The sequence below is a fragment of the Mustelus asterias genome, chromosome 14 (assembly GCF_964213995.1).
Source record: "Mustelus asterias chromosome 14, sMusAst1.hap1.1, whole genome shotgun sequence".
Classification (NCBI taxonomy): Eukaryota; Metazoa; Chordata; class Chondrichthyes; order Carcharhiniformes; family Triakidae; genus Mustelus; species Mustelus asterias.
This window is the reverse complement of record NC_135814.1, coordinates 41339182-41359524: the sequence shown is the minus strand read 5'-3', so window position 1 is coordinate 41359524 and position 20343 is coordinate 41339182. Positions and strand designations below refer to the sequence as shown.

At 43.0% G+C, this 20343-nt stretch overlaps 1 protein-coding gene across 3 annotated transcripts in view; it reads right to left on the bottom strand.

Annotated features, from left to right (window-relative positions):
* The window catches only part of grb14 (growth factor receptor-bound protein 14), a 170147-nt gene that overhangs the window by 100343 nt on the left and 49461 nt on the right, over window positions 1-20343 (bottom strand). Inside the window, exon 2 of one of the 3 annotated variants that reach the window (XM_078228242.1) lies at window positions 8121-8321. The exons of 1 other annotated variant lie outside the window; for it this stretch is intronic. In XM_078228242.1, coding sequence (XP_078084368.1) covers window positions 8121-8183 — 63 coding nt within the window. In that variant the 5' untranslated portion in view covers window positions 8184-8321. Of the gene's footprint in view, window positions 1-8120; window positions 8392-20343 lie in introns of those variants that run through there. One more of the 3 variants, XM_078228241.1, reaches the window with a different exon arrangement.

Here is a 20343-nt window from a genome sequence, read left to right as displayed (position 1 = left end):
TTGGTGTACCAGAATAAAAACATCCAGCCACAGTTGCATCGGACTTTGTAAGACCACACCTGGAGTACTGCGTGCAATTTTCGCCTCCATATTTAAGGAAGGAGATGCTTGTGTAGGCGGTTTAGCAAAGAGCACTGAACTACCTCCTAAGAATATCATTACCATTTGATAAAGAGTAAATTGGGCCCATACTTCCTAGAAATTGGAAGAATGAGAGATGATTTCACTCAAACATATAAGATTCTGAAGGGGCTTAACAGGTAGACAGGGGTAGTTTGTTTTTTCCTGACAGGGGGATCAAGAAAACAGGAACAAAGAAAGAACAAAGAGAAAGAACAAAGAACAGTACAGCACAGGAAACAGGCCCTTCGGCCCTCCAAGCCTGTGCCGCTCCTTGGTACAACTAGACCAATCGTTTGTATCCCTCCATTCCCAGGCTGCTCATGTGACTATCGAGGTAAGTCTTAAACGATGTCAGCGTGTCTGCCTCCACCACCCTACTTGACAGCACATTCCAGGCCCCCACCATCCTTTGTGTTAAAAAAAATCCCTCTAATATCTGAGTTATACTTCGCCCCTCTCACCTTGAGCCCGTCACCCCTCGTGATCGTCACTTCTCATCTGGGAAAGCTTCCCACCATTCACCCTATCTATCCCCTTCATAATCTTGTACACCTCTATTAGATCTCCCCTCATTCTCCGTCTTTCCAGGGAGAACAAGCCCAGTTTACCCAATCTCTCCTCATAGCTAAGACCCTCCATACCAGGCGACATCCTGGTAAACCTTCTCTGCACTCTCTCTAAAGCCTCCACGTCCTTCTGGTAGTGCGGCGACCAGAACTGGACGCAGTACTCCAAATGTGGCCTAACCAGTGTTCTATACAGCTGCATCATCAGACTCCAGTTTTTATACTCTATACCCCGTCCTATAAAGGCAAGCATACCATATGCCTTCTTCACCACCTTCTCCACCTGTGTTGCCACCTTCAAGGATTTGTGGACTTGCACACCTAGATCCCTCTGTGTTTCTATACTCCTGATGACTTTCCATTTATTGTATAACTCCTCCCTACATTATTTCTTCCAAAATGCATCACTTCGCATTTATCCGGATTAAATTCCATCTGCCAACTCTCCGCCCAATTTTCCAGCCTACCTATATCCTGCTGTATTGCCCGACAATGCTCATCGCTATCCGCAAGTCCAGCCATCTTCGTGTCATCCGCAAACTTGCTGATAACACCAGTTACACCTTCTTCCAAATCATTTATATATATATCACAAATAGCAGAGGTCCCAGTACAGAGCCCTGCGGAACACCACTGGTCACAGACCTCCAGCTGGAAAAAGACCCTTCAACTGCTACCCTCTGTCTCCTATGGCCAAGCCAGTTCTCCACCCATCTAGCCACTTCTCCTTGTATCCCATGAGCCTTAACCTTCTTAACCAACCTGCCATGTGGGACTTTGTCAAATGCCTTACTGAAATCCATATCGACGACATCCACGGCCCTTCCGTTGTCAACCGTTTTTGTCACTTCCTCAAAAAATTCCACCAAATTTGTAAGGCACGACCTCCCTCTTACAAAACCATTCTGTCTGTCACTAATGAGATTGTTCCGTTCTAAATGCACATACATCCTATCTCTAAGAATCCTCTCCAACAACTTCCCTACCACGGACGTCAAGCTCACCGGCCTATAATTTCCCGGGTTATCCCTACTACTCTTCTTAAACAACGGGACCACATTCGCTATCCTCCAATCCTCAGGGACCTCACCTGTGTCCAAAGAAGCGACAAAGATTTCCGTCACAGGCCCAGCAATTTCATCTCTCGTCTCCCTGAGCAGTCTAGGATAGATGCCATCAGGCCCTGGGGCTTTGTCAGTTTTAATGTTCCCTAAAAAACCTAACACTTCCTCCCTTGTAATGGAGATTTTCTCGAATGGGTCAACACCTCCCTCCGAGACACTCCCGGTTAACATGTCCCTCTCCTTCGTGAATACCAATGCAAAGTATTCATTTAGGATCTCCCCTATTCCCTTGGGTTCTAAGTATAATTCCCCTCCTTTGTCCCTGAGAGGTCCGATTTTCTCCCTGACAACTATTTTGTTTCTAACGTATGAATAGAATGCCTTAGGATTCTCCTTAATCCTGCCTGCCAAGAACATCTCGTGACCTCTTTTTGCCCTTCTAACTCCCCGTTTGAGTTCTTTCCTACTCTCTCTGTATTCCTGCAGAGCTCCATCTATTTTCTGTTGCCTCGACTTAACGTATGCCTCCCTTTTCATTTTAATCAGATCCTCACTTTCCCTGGTTATCCACGGCTCTCGAATCCTACCTTTCCTATCTTTCCTTTTTACAGGCACATGCCTATCCTGCAGCCTTATCAATTGTTCCTTAAAAGACTCCCACATGCCAGACGTGGACTTACCCTCGAACATCCTCTCCCAATCAACGTCCACCAATTCCTGCCTAATCCAGCTATAGTTAGCCTTCCCCCAATTTAGCACCCTGCCCGTAGGACAGCACTCATCCTTGTCCATTACTATCCTAAAGTTAACAGAGATGTATGTGGTCACTATTTGCCACATGTTCCCCTACCGAAACATTGACGACCTGACCGGGCTCATTTCCCAGAACTAGGTCCAGTATAGCCCCCTCTCTTGTCGGGCTATCTATATACTGTTCCAAAGAACCTTCCAGTATGCATTTTACAAATTCCTCCCCATCCGGAACCCCAGCTCTAAGCACTTTCCAGTCTATACCAGGGAAATTAAAGTCCCCCACTACAACAACCCTATTTTTTCTGCACATATCCAGAATCTCCTGACATATCCTTTCCTCCACTTCCCGTGGGCTGTTGGGTGGTCTGCAGTACACCCCCAGCATAGTGACTTCACCCTTCCTGTTTCTGAGTTCCACCCACAGTGACTCAGTACTTGACCCCTCTAAGTTGTCTACCCTCTGCACCGCAGTAATATGCTCCCTAACTAATATCGCAACTCCCCCACCTTTTTTAGCCCCTCCTCTGTCTCGCCTAAAACACTTATAACCCGGAATATTCAGCTGCCAGTCCTGTCCTTTTAACCAAGTCTCCGTCACCGCAACCACATCCAAATTCCACGTAAGCATTAAGGCCCTAAGTTCGTCTGTCTTACTGTCTACACAGACTAAGTATAAAGGGCCCATCATTTAGAACTTGAGCAGAAGTTTCTCAAGTCAGAGGATTAAGAATTTTTGGGATTCTCTATCCTTAAGAGTTGTGGGTGCTCCATCCAGTATACATAAGGCTGAGAGAGCTAACTTTTTCATCTCTCAGGGAATCAAACGATATGGGAGTGGGCAGGAAAGGAGTTAAGGCAGCAGATAAACCAGTATATTATTGTCTGGCAGAATAGACTTGAGAAACTGTATGGTCTATTCCTGTTCCTATTTCAGAATCACAGAATCATACAGTACAGAAGAGGCCCTTCGGCCCATCATTGACAAGTGAGAACCACCCATCCTATCTACCTAATCGCATTTATCAGCACTTGGCCAATAGCCTTGAATGTTATGACATGCCAAGTGCTCACCCAGGTACTTTTTAAAAGATGTGAGGCAACCCACCTCTACCACCCTCCCAAGCAGCGCAATCCAGATCATCGTCACCCTTTGGTTAAGAAAAGATGTTTCCTTACATCCCCCTTAAACCTCCTGCCCCTCACCTTGAACTTGTGTCCTCTTGTTTTTGACCATTCAACTAAGGGGAAACAGCTGCTCCCTATCCACCCTGTCCATGCCCTCATAATCTTTTACACCTCAATCAGGTCATCCCTCAGTCTTCTCTGCTCCAACGAAAACAACCCATGCCTATCCAGTCTCTCTTCATAATTTAAATGTTCCATCCCAGGCAGCATCCTGGTGAATCTATGATTCGATGATTCTATGAATTTCCTCTGTACCCCCTCCAGTGCAATCATATCCTTCCTATAATGTGGTGTACTCCAACTGTGGCCTCACCAAAGTTCTATACAACTCCAACATGACCTCCCTGCTTTTGTAATCTATGCCTCAATTGATAAACACGGTAAGAAGTCTCACAACACCAGACTACCATCTAAACCACAAACTGCTGGCTCCAAGTGGAGAGGATCTCCAAGAAGATCGCGCATATCAACACAGACGTCAAATTTCTACAGGACTTTAACCTGGTGTTGTGAGACTTCTTACTGTGCTTACCCCAGTCCAATGCCGGCATCCCCACATCAATTGATAAAGGCAAGTGTCCCATATGCCGTTTTCATCACTCCACTAACATGCCCTCCCGCCTTCAGAGATCTATAGATAAACACGGCAAGGTCCCTTTGTTCCACAGAATTTCCTCGTGTCATGCCGTTCATTGAATACTCCCTCCTTCAATTACTCCTTCCAAAGTGTGTCACCTCACACTTTTATTTATTGTCCTTAAAGATTGAGGTATTGCTTATCAGGGAACCAGTGTAGGTTAACACCCATGGGGATGATGGGTGAATCTCAGACAATTAATTGCAATACTTTGGTTGTTGTTGGTGTGTGGGTGGGGAGGGTGGGATGCAAGAAGGAAAATAGGAAGGAAGAACTCATGAGGACTGGAAATCAGAAGCCTATTGTTTCCCCCACAAAATTAATTCTCTTTCTGGGTCTCCTCTAGGTTCACTGCCACCAAATTGGCTTGTGGTGGCATCATTAGTGCCTAAAAGGATCATTTAAAGATGGACCTCTTTACCTTCCAGCAGGTATTCTACATAGAACAGTACAGCACAGAACAGGCCCTTCGGCCCACGATGTTGTGCCGAGCTTTATCTGAAACCAAGATCAAGCTATCCCACTCCCTATCATCCTGGTGTGCTCCATGTGCCTATCCAATAACCGCTTAAATGTTCCTAAAGTGTCTGACTCCACTATCACTGCAGGCAGTCCATTCCACACCCCAACCACTCTCTGCGTGAAGAACCTACCTCTGATATCCTTCCTGTATCTCCCACCACGAACCCTATAGTTATGCCCCCTTGTAATATCTCCATCCACCCGAGGAAATAGTCTTTGAACGTATTCTGTTCAACTATGCAAAAAAGTAGGCTAAATTGCAACCTACAGTAAGGCAACCATTTTGCTACTAGTTACCAGGCAGGGTTAAAACCATCTCTAGTATTTTAGTTTCTAACCTGTTTGACTTTTCTGTGTAGTGACTGAAGATTTTTGCTGATCCATCTGAGCATTTTCTTCTGAAAGCTACTCATACTGGCACATTCTCAGAAAAAGATTTTAAACCTGATATGATCGGGTAGACCCTTCTACAAGATAAAGCAGTGGAAACATTATAAAGTTAAGTTAACCCTCCCATGTACAAAGGACCCATGATTCCTCATACATATTCAAACATTTAAAGTCTTCAATATGCGTAAAGGAATTATTTTGCAGAGTACTGCATTATAATTTAATACCATAGATTTTAACATGCAAGTCAACCTGTGAAGCCTCGAAAAATCCCTTCAAAAATGAGGGTCAACTTATACACCGAGTGTAAAAGTGAACAGCTGACTGTGGGTGGTCACCATTTTGAAATATTATTGCCATCCATCGCAAAGAATGGGCATGTCTTAAACTCCCGCTTACCTTTGCAATGCAGCCCATTTCACTGTCCACTTATAAAATACCAGTAAATAGGGGAGGCAATGGCGTAATGGTATTGTCACTGGACTAGCAATCCAGAGACCCAGGGTAATGTTCTGGGGGCCCTGGTTTGAATCCCACCACTGCAGATTTTGAAATTTGAATTAATAAAAAATTGAAAAATTCTAATGATGACCGTGAAACCATTGTAAAAACCCATCTGGTTCACAACTGTCCTTTAGGGGAAGAAATCTGCCATCCTTGTCTGGCCTACATGTGATGCTGAAATGGCCAAACAAGCCACTGTGTTCAAGGGCAATTGGGGTGGCAACAGATGCTGGCCCAGATCACATCCCATGAATTAATAAAAAGAAAATATGCAAAAATAAAGTGTAAATTTAAGACTGACTACTAGTGCAAGTATATCATTATGACTGAAAAGCAAAGGGGGAGTCAACTTATACACCGAGTATATGCAAAAATATGATTTTTGGGGCTGGAAAAATGGAGTCACCTATATACTGTCACGATACTCAAGCAATTGCTGAGGATAGATAAAAGCAGTAAAAGCATTTGCAAAACAAATTTAAATTCTTCCGAGTTTTGCAGTCATTTAATTATCAAGATAACTATCACAAATTTATTTTGGCAGTAAAATGAAACTAACAGACTCTATGGCATTTGAATTCCTCCCTCTATTTATTTTTCACCGAACGTCACTCCCAGAGATGCCAACTACTGAGAATTAAACACTGTGGGATAATAAAAAATGCCCTATTGCAGAACAAAGGCGATTTTATGCAAATGCAATTACCTAGGCTGTAAGGTGGCAAACTACATTACACTGTTTCTGGGTAAGGCGACCTTATGTGTTTCAAGAAAAGACTTCCTCATGGACTATCAGTTTGGAGGAATTTTAAAAGAGAAAGATAATTTTCAAGCCTTTTTTGAGATCCTTTTTAGCAAGGTTATTTTTCATGATCCTCTATGCCAATTATTATTTTTTTCAGCTTTCAACAATCTTGGGTATCAGTAACACGCAGCCACGAGGCAGACTTCATTGATATTATTGGTTATCTCCCGCCAATTTGCAGTTATGTGATACTGGTGGCCAACTCTAACACCATTGCTGATATGTGTCCTGCAGAATTATTATCAACACCATATCTGGTCAATACATTCTTCAATTGACTAAATATAGTCGTGAATAGAAGGTGTCCGATATGAATGGCATAAATGTCTCTTGCAGCCAAGATCTTCATAATGAGGCATCTTAGTAAGGCAAATTATGCAGTTTTTGGCACTGACCTACGTTCCTCAAGGTCATAAAACGACTATATCGTCGGGGCAATAAGAAAGCAAAGTTCCAAAACAATTCATCCCATCTATTATTTCTTAACTAGTGAAACAACTAGAAAAAATGGCTTTACAGATGTAAAGCAAGTAAGATTTATTCGGAGACAGATTCTCTTAATTATTCAGGTGTTTTCCAAACTCTCAAAGGATAACGTACGGGGGCCGATTTTCCACAACACTCTGGTAGTAGCAAGGCAGTCACCGGACAAGCCAAGGAAACGTTTCACATAGTCACTTGTGGGTTTTATGGCTAAAATTAATAATGTACATTGAATAAATTTGCCTGTATATTTATTCATACCAGTTGTTGTTGATGGGAAAATGACAAACAATGGATATATTTGCAATACCATCGTGACAACTCTGGCCAGCAGGTGGCATTCAGCATGGCTAACGAAATTGATGGCAGTAGGGCAAGGGTTGTGCGGGGGTGTTAATATGGAAAGGGTTACCATGCCAATTGCAAACAGTTGCTGGGTGGCTAATTTTGCCATGACGGGCAGAAGATTTTGTTTAAGAATATTTTCTTTCACCCAGGACCTGCTGCGATGCTACACAGTGGCACTCAGGGCAGCCAACCCCCTTCTCACCACCACCCGAGGTACGTAAGTCAGCAGCAGAAGAAATATTAGCAGAACACCAACACATAAATGAGTTTGATCCTGAAAGTTTCACAGGGACGAGCAGGCACAATGTAGTCCATCATACTCTCAATTCAGGGCAAAATCAGTCAGTAAAAACTGACTGCTCATAATTCAATTTGTAAATCGTGGCTCATGTTAATGATCTATCTGTATTTGACATGTAATTCAACACCAAATATTCTAATGTTCATCCATTATTTTGTAATAAAACAGCTACAGTAGATGATTCTGTTCCTTTCTTATTGAGTTACATCACAGATTTTATAAGTACACTTAAACTATTGAACATACACAATCCATTCTAAACTATTGCAAGACTTAAATCAAGGTGAAATATTCACAAATGGAAAACTCCTTCAGTCTTTAAGCAGTTAAAAGGGCTGGTTCAGTAAAGTTTAGAGGAATCCCTGTTTAGGCATTAGACTTGTAAATAATTGGTTTTAAATAAAAGAAAACTGAACATAACTACCAAAGGCTATCTTACCCGTTTCTGCAGTACAAGTGGAGTGATTGCAGGCAATGTGACTCGTCGTGCAGACAAGCTCATGTCTGTTCTTCAAAAAGTGTACCATTAAGCGAATATGAAAGACCAATCTGTTACGTGGTTGATGGAAACTCTTGACAAAAATTCCTTGCAGATTCAATGCAGTGTACACAAAATTCCTTTGTCGTTGCATAGAGGCTGCTATCAAAACATAATACTGAGTTAAAGGATCAACAAATATCACCCAGCCTATGTGAATCCTGTACTACCCAAACTAATTAAGAGACGTGGTCATAGGACAGGACAAATCAACAGCCAATCACAGCCACGAAAAGCTCCTCCTTTGCCCTTGAAAACAAATTCTTTTTTTGTTTATGGTTTTAAAGAACACAAGATTTCCTGACTGCTAAAACAGGAATACAGTTTTAAATCTGTTGCAAGTCAGGAAACTTTTGTTTTAGCCCTCTCAAATTCAGTAATTTGGCACCTCATATTTGTAATAGTTTAAAATCAGAAAACTTCCTTTTCAGTATTAATAATTATTTGAGAGTATCCTCCACATAAATAACAACATTCCATGCAAAATTGTTTGCCAAATGTGCTTAAAGGTTCAATACATTTCTAACCCAAAAGTATTTCTTGCTATTTCCTTTCTTTTAAAGAAAAATTAACATCAATGAATAATGTGCACAATTTTACAACTGGCTATAATTTTCATGATGACCATAATTGCTTGTCAGCTGGAACTTGGGGAGTTAAATGGTTCCAACTAGTATCTTATCTTTTATGTTATCATAGCAATTGGGCATTGCAGCAAAGATAATTATTTTTAATTTCCAAAGAAATAGACATTTCACAGTTTTTTTATGGCTTTTGTATCACTGTTTATGGACAGTAATCTAACATGTAGAATTACATCAGAAATTAGAAGTACGGTACTCATTAAAGAAAAAATTGTTTCCTGTTCTTCAAAGTAAGGTGCCCCTTCATGTTAGATACACTGCTCAAAGTGATAGCATTGAAACTTCCCAAAGTCCACCCCATCAATAGTTATTTCTAATATTTAGGTTACCAAGTTGCCACACATCCTAGCATACAATGTGAAACCACCGACTAGTGAAGTCAAATTGAAACCTACAAGCTAGCAGGGGTCTACAGTATAGAGGGAGTGAAACTTAGAAACTCCCAAGTATAAAATAAAAACAATTGAACTTAATTCCCATTTAACTTCTTCAACCAAAGTAACAAGCCCAAAATAAGTCAAGTGGAACATTAATTGTTACAATATCAGAATACAAAGTGAATAGTTGAGCTACACAGTCGAGGAAGATCTCTGATTAAATGCTGTATTTTAACCTTGACATTGATTTGGAGGAAAATGTAACTGGTCTGATTAGCAAGTTTGCAGATGACACAAAGGTTGGTGGATTTGCGGATAGCGATGAGGACCATCAGAGGATACAGCAGGATATAGATCAGTTGGGAGACTTGGGCAGAGAGGTGGCAGATGAAGTTTAATCTGGACAAATGTGAGGTAATGCATTTTGGAAGGTCTAATACAGAGAGGAAATATACTTTAGATGGCAGAACCCTTAAGAGTATTGAAAGGCAGAGGGATCTGGGTGTACAGGTACACAAGTCACTGAAAGTGGCAACGCAGGTGGAGAAGGCAGTCAAGAAGGCATACGGCATGTTTGCCTTCATCGGCCAGGGCATTGAATTTAAAAATTGGCAAGTCATGTTGCAACTTTATAGAACCTTAGTTAGGCCGCACTTGGAATATAGTGTTCAATTCTGGTCGCCACACTACCAGAAGGATGTGCAGGCTTTGGAGAGGTACAGAAAAGATTTACTAGGATGTTGCCTGGCATTGAGGGCATTAGCTATGAAGAGAGGTTGGAGAAACTTGGTTTGTTCTCACTGGAACGACGGAGGTTGAGGGGCGATCTGATAGAAGTCTACAAGATTATGAGGGGCATGGACAGAGTGGATAGTCAGAAGCTTTTTCCAAGGGTGGAAAAGTCAATTACTAGGGGGCATAGTTTTAAGGTGCGAGGGGCAAGGTTTAAAGGAGGTGTACAAAGCAAGTGTTTTACTTTGAGGGTGGTGGGTGCCTGGAACTCGCTGCCGGGGTAGGGAGTGGAAGCAGATACAATAGTGACTTTTAAGGGGGGTCTTGACAAATACATGATTAGTATGGGAATAGAGGGATACAGTCCCCGGAAGGATAGGGGGTTTTAGTCAGACAGCATGGTGGGTGCAGGCTTGGTGGGCCGAATGGCCTGTTCCTGTGCTGTAATTTTCTTTGTTCTTTGAAAGGAAAATCATGTTTGACAAACTTATTAGAAATGTTTTTAAGATGCAGGTAGTAGGGTGGATAAAGGAGAGCATATACATGTAGTATACAGTACTTGGATTTCTATGCAGTCGGTGCAGGCTTGGAGGGCCGAAGGACCTGTTCCTGTTCTGTAATTTTAATTGTTCTTTGTTCTTTGAAAGGAAAATCGTGTTTGACAAACTTATTAGAAATGTTTTTAAAATGCAGTTAGTAGAGAGCATATACATGTAGTATACAGTACTTGGATTTCTATGCAGTCGGTGCAGGCTTGGAGAGCCGAAGGGCCCGTTCCTGTGCTGTAATTTTCTTTGTTCTTTGATGTCATTGAAGATGTGGTATTGGTGAAACAATTGTCCATAGTAATCTTTAAATGCAGGATAAAATGAGTTGCTTCCCCTTCAATTATCCAGTAATCATTACTGGAAGTGCACAAAGCTAGACATTAGAAGTGTAGCAGCCTTCTGCAGTTAACATCCTGCAAACACACACCAAGATTTACACATGAAAAACTAATGCCTTGGATGAGGTCAAAGGAGTTAACTGACACTTGTGCACTAGGACCGAAATACATGGGCGGGGGGGGTCAAACCTCCATTAAGAGGAAAGAAAGGGCAAAAAACAGAGTTGAAAGAAAAGTTGAAAGAACTACAATAAAAACAGAAAATGCTGGATTAACTCAGCAGGTCTGGCAGCATCTGTGGAGAGAGAAACAGAGTTAAGGTTTTGAGTCAGTATGCCTCTCCTTCAGAGATTCTTCACACTTTTAAATACGAATTGAAATATGGATACCCTGTTAATATTTCTGAATACATTTCTTTGAAAACTAATTCTGAAAGGTGAATTGAATATTGACAACATATTTCATGCTGTTAGCTCAGCCAACTGCGCACATTAATAACAACAGGCATTTTTCAAGAATTCTCACAGCCAATTATTCCATATATGCTGAGGTGTCCACAAGGATTCCATATTGGGAATTTACAGATGAGCCTTTGTTTGTTTTCTTGTCCATTAAAATCAAGGAAAGCAATTTTCTAATATGCAGCCTGGCATGCGAGCTTCACAACAGGAAGGCAGATCTGACTTAATAAATCATTCCTCGAGTTGTAATAACTAGAAAACAAAGTTCTCATCCAGCACAAATTTATTTTCAAATTAATGGAATAAAAACAAAACTCCTGAAAAAGTCAATCTCGTGAGTAATGCCATCTTAACAATAAACATTCCCACAATTGACACCAGAGTATGTTGTCCAGGATTGGTTTGAAGATGCACAATGTTCCAACAAGAGTTCTGCTCTCACAGAAGAGAGCATCTCCTAGCTCAGAGAGTGCTAGGCCATTGACGCCACACTGCCACTGCGGCGAGGTCATAGAATTTGGCACCCAGCAAAATGTCCATTCACTGCAGCAGGGTAGGAAAATCCTGCCGGCGTCAATCCAACCATTCTTTTGCTCATGTGAAATAACACTATTATGATGAATTATGAATCCTTCACATGGATGCACTAATTATATAGTTCAACCTAACATTTAATTTCATTGGATTAATTATGCACTCTCCTCTTTTAATCTTCTACAAATATAGTTAGTATTGTTCTGCCCCAAAACCAGTGCTCTGTTCTTCTTTAGAACAATTCTGCACCACAATCCTCATTTATCATCTCATTGCTTCTTTTTGTAGAAACAAGATAAGAACCATAATCTATGCAAAAACATGGGGTGGAATTCTCCCAAAAAAGTTCTAAGTGTCAAATTTGTGGGAAAACTGGAGTAATTCATGCTGGTTTTTTCAGTGGGAGTTCACACTAGAATCTCCCACACTCTGTGTAGAGGCCACCAGCGTGAATATAATTAGGTTTCAGGGGGCAGGGTCTATTCCCACCCGGAAGGCTGAAACCAGTGGGCCTGGCACATGTGCAGTGGCTCGAAACTGTCAGCTTCCCCGTTTGCTGGCCAGCCCGCAACCTCTGCAGTGCTCCCCCCCCAGCCCCCCAACAGCCCGATCATGACCCATCCAACCATTCCCGGGCCAGCCTCGCCCCACTAGTGTTCCCACCAGTTTCCGGCGCAAATCAGCTGGCACTGGAAATCCAGCGCTGAGAGATGCGCGTGCAGTGGGAGTGCATGCCCAGATGCGAGATTCTCCCACAACATCACACGAGAAAAGTAGCGCAGCGGGGTGGGAGAATCGTCCCCACGGTGCTTACAGAGATTAAACGTATGATTGAAGGAATATTTTTGGAAGAAATCTGAACTAGGCTGGTATAAAACCATAATGTGATAGCTCTATGCAGAATATATTTTAAAATTTATGCAAAATCAGAAAACATGGAAGAAAAATAGATTTTTTTAAAAATCACCACTATTTTAGTGTGGGTAACTCAGCAATTTATTGATTTATTCTTTTTACTGTTTTGTTTTTACACAGAGATGTGGGTGTCACTGGTTAGGCCAGCATTTGTTGCCCATTCATATTTGTCTTTGAGAAGATGGTGGTGAGCTGCCTTCCTGATCTAATGCAGTCCATGTGGTGTAGGTACACCCATGGTGCTGTTAGGGTGGGAGTTCCTGGATTTGACCCAGCGATGGTGGAGAAACGACGATGTGATTCCAGGTCAAGATGGTGAGTGACTTAGAGGCGAACTTCCCCATGGTGGTGTTCCCCATGTATCGGCTGCCCTTGTCCTTCTAGGTCGTATGACTTTGCAGGAATTGGGTGTGCCGTTGTCGGTTCTGGTGCCTAGTAACGATGGTTGTTTATTTAATTGCTCACAAGATCAGCTATGTTTTTTGATACATAAGAAGCCAGTACTTTTTATTTATAGCTCACCTCATTCATCTGCGCCTTTTTGTTAAGAGTGGGATGAAGGGAGGATTACCTACATGGTGATATTGGGTAGAGAACAGCAGCTGAAACAGCAGGACCCTTAAGCATGCACTCTGCGGCTTTGGAAGAGAATGTTGCGTTTAAAATAAAAGCTGTACATATTTATCAGTAAATTGTAAAAAAAAACAGGTGTTTTCAGTGCTTTTAATTTGTGAAAAGTTGAGAATTACAGAAAAAAAAACCAGAGCTTGAAAATGAGAGTAAGAACAGCAAAAAACAAGTCATATCCGTTTCTCTACAGAACAGCAGTAAATCACAAGAAGACAAGCCAGATACAAACGACAAATGTATCATTGAGCTAAACAGCATTCATTTTTAAAGGGGTCTGTCAGATGAGGTTTTGAGTTGCTACATCATCAAGATTGAAATCCTGAGTTCATAGTAAATGAACATTGAAGAGAGTCAAATGTTTTACTGCTTTTATCCTTGACCCTCTCTATGTTTGATTTATCCTACCAGCTTCCACTTCCCCCTTTGACCATCCCTTCCTATCACCAATTCCCTGAGTATGCCCTGCAGTATTCCTCAATTGACACTACAGACCCCTCCCTCTGAACTCCTTTCTCTTCTTCAACCCCCTCTCCTGCTTTTTCACACCTTCACCGCCCCCATTCCTATTCAGACCTGCACAGGGGAGACGATAGTGTAATGGTATTGTCACTGGACCAGTAACCCAAAGACCCAGGGTAATGCTCTGGGCATCTGGATTCGAATCCTACCACAGATGATGGCGAAATTTGAATTCATTAAAAATATTTGGAATTAAAAGCCTAATGATGGCCATGAAACTATTGTCAATTGTCGTAAAAACCCATCTTGTTCACTCTTTTAGGAAGGAAATCTGCCATCCTTACCCCTGTCCTACATGTGACTCGAGACCCACAGCAATGCGGTTGACTCTTAACTATCTTTGAAATAGCCCAACAACCCATTCAGTTCAAGGGCAATTTGGGATGGACAACGACTGATGGCCCAGTAAGCGATGCCTATATCCCATGAACAAATTAAAAAAGAACCCGCCATGCCCATTCAGACACCTGCACAATTTTTTTTAAATTTTAAATCTCAAAAATGTTTTACCAGTACATTAGGAGCAAGAGAATAACAAAGGATAGGGTAAGGCCTATCAGAGGTGTATATGGTAACTTATAGATTGATGCAGAAGATGTGGACAGGGTCCTCAATGAATAATTTGTCTACGTCTTTATTAAGGAAAGGAATGATGCAGTTATTCTAGTTAAAAAAGAGTATGGGGTCACAGTCTCAGAATAAGGGGTAAACCATTCAGGACTGAAATGAGGAAGAACTTCTTCACTCAGAGTTGTGAACCTGTGGAATTCTCTACCAAAGAAAGCTGTTGGGGCCATTCATTAGATATGTTCAAGAGGGAGCTGGACGCGGCCCTGGTGGCTAAAGAATCAAGGGATATGGACAGAAGGTGGGAGTGAGATACTGAAAGTGCATGATCAGCCATGATCATATTGAATGGAGGTGCAGGCTCGAAGGGCCGAATGGCCTACTCCTGCAACTATTTTCTATGCTTTCTATGAAATATTAAATACTATTAGCATGAGAGAGAAAGTACTGGAGGGACTAAAATCCTTGAAGACAGAAAAATCAGTAGGGCAGGATGGATTGTTTCCTGGACTGTTGAAAGGAAGCTAGGGAGGAAATAGCAGATGCTGAGGATCATTTAATCTTACTGACTAAATACATGTGAGGTACCAGAGGCTGAAGGTCTGTGAAAATTGTACCATTATTTAAAAAGGGTGCGAGGGATAGGTCAGAAAACTATAGGCCAAACAGTCTGACTTGGGTCATCAGATTGCTACAGTGCAGAAGGAGGCTATTCGGCCCATCAAGTCTGCACCAAACACAATCCCACCCAGACCCTATTCCCATAACCCTTCATATTTACCCTGCTAATCCCCCTGACACTAAGGTTAATGTAGCATGGCCAATCAAGCTAATCTGCACATCTTTGGACTGTGGGAGGAAACCGGAGCACCCGGATGAAATCCACGCAGACATGGGGAGAATGTGCAAATTCCACACAGTCACCCGAGGCCGGAATTGAACCCGGGTACCTGGCGCTGTGAGGCAGCAGTGCTAACCACTGTGCCACTGTGCCACCCGGTCATGGGCAAATTACTGCAAACAATTCTGAGACTGATAAACTGTCACTTAGAAAGGCATGGATTGATATGGAATCACCAGCATGGATTTGTGAGGGGAAGATCATGTCTTACTAACTCAACAGAATTTTTTGAGGAAGTAACAAGGAGGATTGATGAGGGTAGTGCAGTGGATATTGTTTATGTGGATTTCATTAAGGCATTTCACAAGGTTCCACATGGCAGACTGGTCAGAAAAATGTGGGATACAGGGGAAGGTTGCAAGTTGGATCCAAAATTGGCTCAGTGACAGGAAACAAAGGCTAATAGTTAATGGATGTGTTTGCAAATGGGAAGTGGTTCCCTCCCCGCCCACAGCGTGTCTCAGTGACGAGACGTGGCCCACTGTTTGGTGGTGGCAGGATCTTCTCATTCCGCCACTGTCAATGGGATTTCCCATTGAATCCATCCCATGCCACCGGGAAATCTGTGGTGGGGGTCCATCAGAAAATCTCATTGGCAGAAAGGGCAGGAAAATTCCACCTGTTGTCTTCAGAATGATATCAATGGTTTGGTTAAATGGGCAGAAAAGTGGCAAGTGGAATTCAATCCAGAAAAATGTGAGGTAATACATTTGGAGAGAGCAAACAAAGCAAGGAAATATGTCAATAAACAGGAGGATATTGGGAGGGGTAGAGGAAGTGAGAGATCTTGGAGTGCTTGTCAACATTACCCTGAAGGTGACAGCACAGGTGGATAAAGCTGTAAAGAAAGCATATGGAATGTTTTCATTTATTGAATGAGTTATTGAATACAAAAGCAAGAATGTAATACTGGAACTGTTTAAAAGGCTGGTTAGGCCACAGCTGGAATATTTTGTACAGTTCAGGTCACCACATTACAGGAAGGACTTAATTGCTCTGGAGAGAATGCAGAGGAGATTGCCAGGGTTTGATAATTGCAGCTATGAGGAAAGATTGGACAGGCTAGGGTTATTTCACTTAGAACAGAGGAGGCCAAGAGGTTACCAAATTGAGGTGTACAAAATTGAGGGGCTGTGATATTGTAGACAAGTAAGTTCTGTTTCTCCTAACTGAGGGGTTAATTACCAGGGATCATAGATTAAATGAAAGATTAAAGGGGTCAATGAAAATGTTTTTCCACCGGGAGGCTGGGGGGCGTCTGGATTTTACTGTCTGAATTGGTGGTTGAAGTAAAAATGCTCAATTCATTTAAAACGTACCTGGATCTGCACCTGCAGTGCTGTGACCTGCAAGGCTGTGGACCAGATGCTGCAAAGTGGAATTCAAATGAACAGCGTTTCTTTTGTTCCTCTCTTTTTCGGCCAATGCAGACACGATGGGCTGAATGGCCTCTTTCTGTGCTGTAATTTTGCTATGGTTCTTTTGGAGAACATTTGGAGAACTTCAACAGAATAATACCTAGTCATGCACATCTGTGTAAGTTCAGTTCTATCTAATAAGCCAATTATTGTTCAGACATACCAATGTCTCAGTTATCACTTTGCAGCTAGTCCAACCAACATACAACATAATGCCCTTATTGTCTGCATAAATCTAAGATGCAGGGGGCGATTTTACCATCTTTATTCTAAGTGCTGGGCGGGCTTGAAACTGGGAGTGTTTCAGATCCGACTTTTAGCTCGTTTTATTTGCACTCTGCCTGCACAATTTTGAGCGCATCGGATTCATGCTGCAGAAGCTGGTGGATGGGGCTTAATGTGCCCGAAAGACTGCAGAGGGAGGTAGTGCGCATGTGCAGGCCTTTGATGCTGCACATGCGCATTAGCAGTAGCAGGGGTTTGACAGAAAAGAGAGAGCTGTCAGGCCCCTGCTACTGCAGGCAGCCTGAAGCAGCTTCCCTCCTCCTGCAATCATGGGGGTCCACGGCCCAAGATATAGCCCCCGCCATCAGCACCCACCAACCCCCTCCACCGCCCAGATCGATCGCAGACCCCACTCCCCCACCGATCGTGGATCTGCCGTTCCCCCCCCCCCACGTCAATCGTGGGCAGCAGAGTGGCAGTGGGCCCCCCGGTGGGCATTGCCCAGGTGCCAGATTGGCATTTCCCAGGTGCCAGGGTGGCACTGCCAGTCTGGCACTGCCCAAGGGGCACCCCCCTTGCCCTCAACCTCCCCGGGGGGCCTCAATGGCCTCCGGTTTCACCGGCGAGGCCAAGTCGACCGATCCCCATGAATGGGGAGCAGGTATTTTCCTTGCTGGAGTGAACCTTTCCCGGCGAGGTCACAAAGGGGGGCGGGCCCAGACAAATGAGCGCCGGGCTTGCTAAGCAGATGCAAATGTTTATTTCAATAGATTTAAATATATTTACCTGCCTCTCGCCCATTTCCAGTGAGAGGCTGACCGTCCCAGATATCCGGTGCTTGTAAAATGGCATCGGATGCAAAAACTGGCAGCGATCGCGCTCAGCACTTTACAGCCCACTCTACCATCGTGATGCGCCCGAAAATGAGCACAATGCAATGGTAAAATCGCCCCCGTAGAATCATTTTTGCTGTTCTTCTCAGAATCATTGTTTTTTTTCTATCTGAAGTACTTGCTAATTATCAATATCAGCAGTGTGATGCTGTAGTGATAGTGTCGGGCTACACTGCAGTGGTTGACAGTAGTAGCTGCAGTGTGGGTTTGAGGTAAAGCTCAAGATCAAATCAGAGGTAGATGGCTTCAATCTCTCCAATGTTAAATAGCAACATGCTCCCGATCAACCACAACTTGATGTTGGACGTCTATTTGGAATGCATTGTGATGGCTGTAGAGTGAAGATAAAGGAGGAAAATAAGTGAGCCCAGGAATGACATTTCAAGTCACATGCAAGGTAACCGTGGGCGGCAAGGTGACACAGTGGTTAGCAGGGTTCCCAGGTTCAATTCCAGCCTCGGGTCACTGTCTGTGTGGAGTTTGCACTTTCTCCCTGTGTCTGCGTGGGTTTTCTCCGGGTGCTCCGGTTTCCTCCCACAGTCCAAAGATGTGAAGGTTATGTTGATTGGCCATGTTAAATTGACCCTAGTGTCAGGGAGATTAGAGGGTAAATCTGTGGGGTCATGGGAATAGAGCCTGGTTGGGATTGTGGTCAATACAGACTTGATGGGCTGAATGGCCTCAATCTGTACTGTAGGGATTCTGGGCAGAATTTTACCAACACATCTGCCCGGGTTTCGTACGATCCCGCCCAAGGCCAATGGAGATTGCCATTCTCCGAGCCTCGCCCGCCCCCGGAATTGGGGCGGGTGTGCCGGTAAAATTCTGGCCTCTATGATTAACCATACTGTCAGAGGGATAAGAGAAGAAAAAAGCAAGAAAGGAATCAATATTCTTTCAATGCCATCTGCATTGGGACTGGTCGGAGTGAAACAATGCAATGCCACATTGATAGGCTGGAGGAGAGACGATGGAGGATAGAGTGGTCAATAGGTTTGAACACTTTATAGAAACGTAGAAGATAGGAGCAGGAGGAGGCCATTTGGCCCTTCAAGCCTGCTCAGCCATTCATTAAGATCATAGCTGATCATTCAACTCAAGAGTCTAATCCTGCTTATAAGCGTGGAGCATTGGAATAAGGGTCAGAATAAGAAAATGTGCATCACTGCTGACTTTAACCAAGGCAATTTCAGCAACCAGCAATTGCTGTGAGCAAAGTAGAAACTTCACTGAAAGGTTATAAACAGGGTATATATATAATAGGAGCATAGGTATGGATGGCCACAATGCTCTGAAGCATATTATGGAGCAATGGAAATTTGAAGATGGGCTGCAGGTGGAGTGGATGACACAGCTATAGGTTGATATCAGAAAGCAAGAGATACTTGAGTAGAGACAAAGTGATACAAGATCAGGCTAAGCACACTTGTTCCCAAAACTAATTCTGCAGGCTGTTCATCTGGAAAACTCCCAATTTTCTACCTGCCTGTTTAAATTGGAAGGTCACCAGCCTGCTCACTCCAGACCTCCATTAGGTTCATGTTATGACTTGTCAATCTGAACTTTGCGCTGCCTTTCAGCTCAGACTTTTATTCAACTGTTTTTCAGCGCTCCTCTGCTACATAACTGCAAAAGGAGAACTTTTGCAGCATTGCAAAGTGCTTCGTGTGGCCAGTCCATTGGATCTGTCATTGATTTCCTGAAGTGGGAGAAGGGAAATGAATTTGTGTAGGAGAATGAATGGTAATATTCTATTTGAACAATATCCAAACAGATTCAGAACACCACAACAGAACAATCCAAACAACTGCACAATATTCCAGCCATGATGATTTAATCGTATAACAGTCCACTATACCACAGTTATTTGATGGAGTATGCAGAATCCATAAATGGTTGCTGGAATGGAAGCAGGGTCAACCCTTGTTTCCACTGTTATTAACTTCAGCCTGTAACCATCCCATCCCACCCCAAGATAGAAAACATACAATGAAATCCATGTCCCCACCAGAATTCTGATGGACCTCACTATTGGCTTTCGAAATAGTACTTCTAATGTCTGGGTAGATCAGGTTGGGTCTTCCCCTATAGATTGGAAAATCATCAGTGTCTGACATAGAACCATAGAGTCCCTGTATTGCAGAAGGAGACCATTCAGCCCATTGAACCTGCACCAATTCTCCAAAAGAGCATCTTATCCAGGCCTAATTACCTCTCCACCCCTCTTACCCAAGACCACCCTTCACTCTGACCCCTCCGCACTATCCCACAACCCCATGCATTTACCATGGCCAATCCACCATATCTACACACCTTTGGACACTAAGGGGTAAATTAGCATGGCCAATCCACCTAACCATGTACTGCACAAGTTTGCTTTTAGTAAGCGAGAGATTCCTGATTGTAAGACAAATCTGTCGCC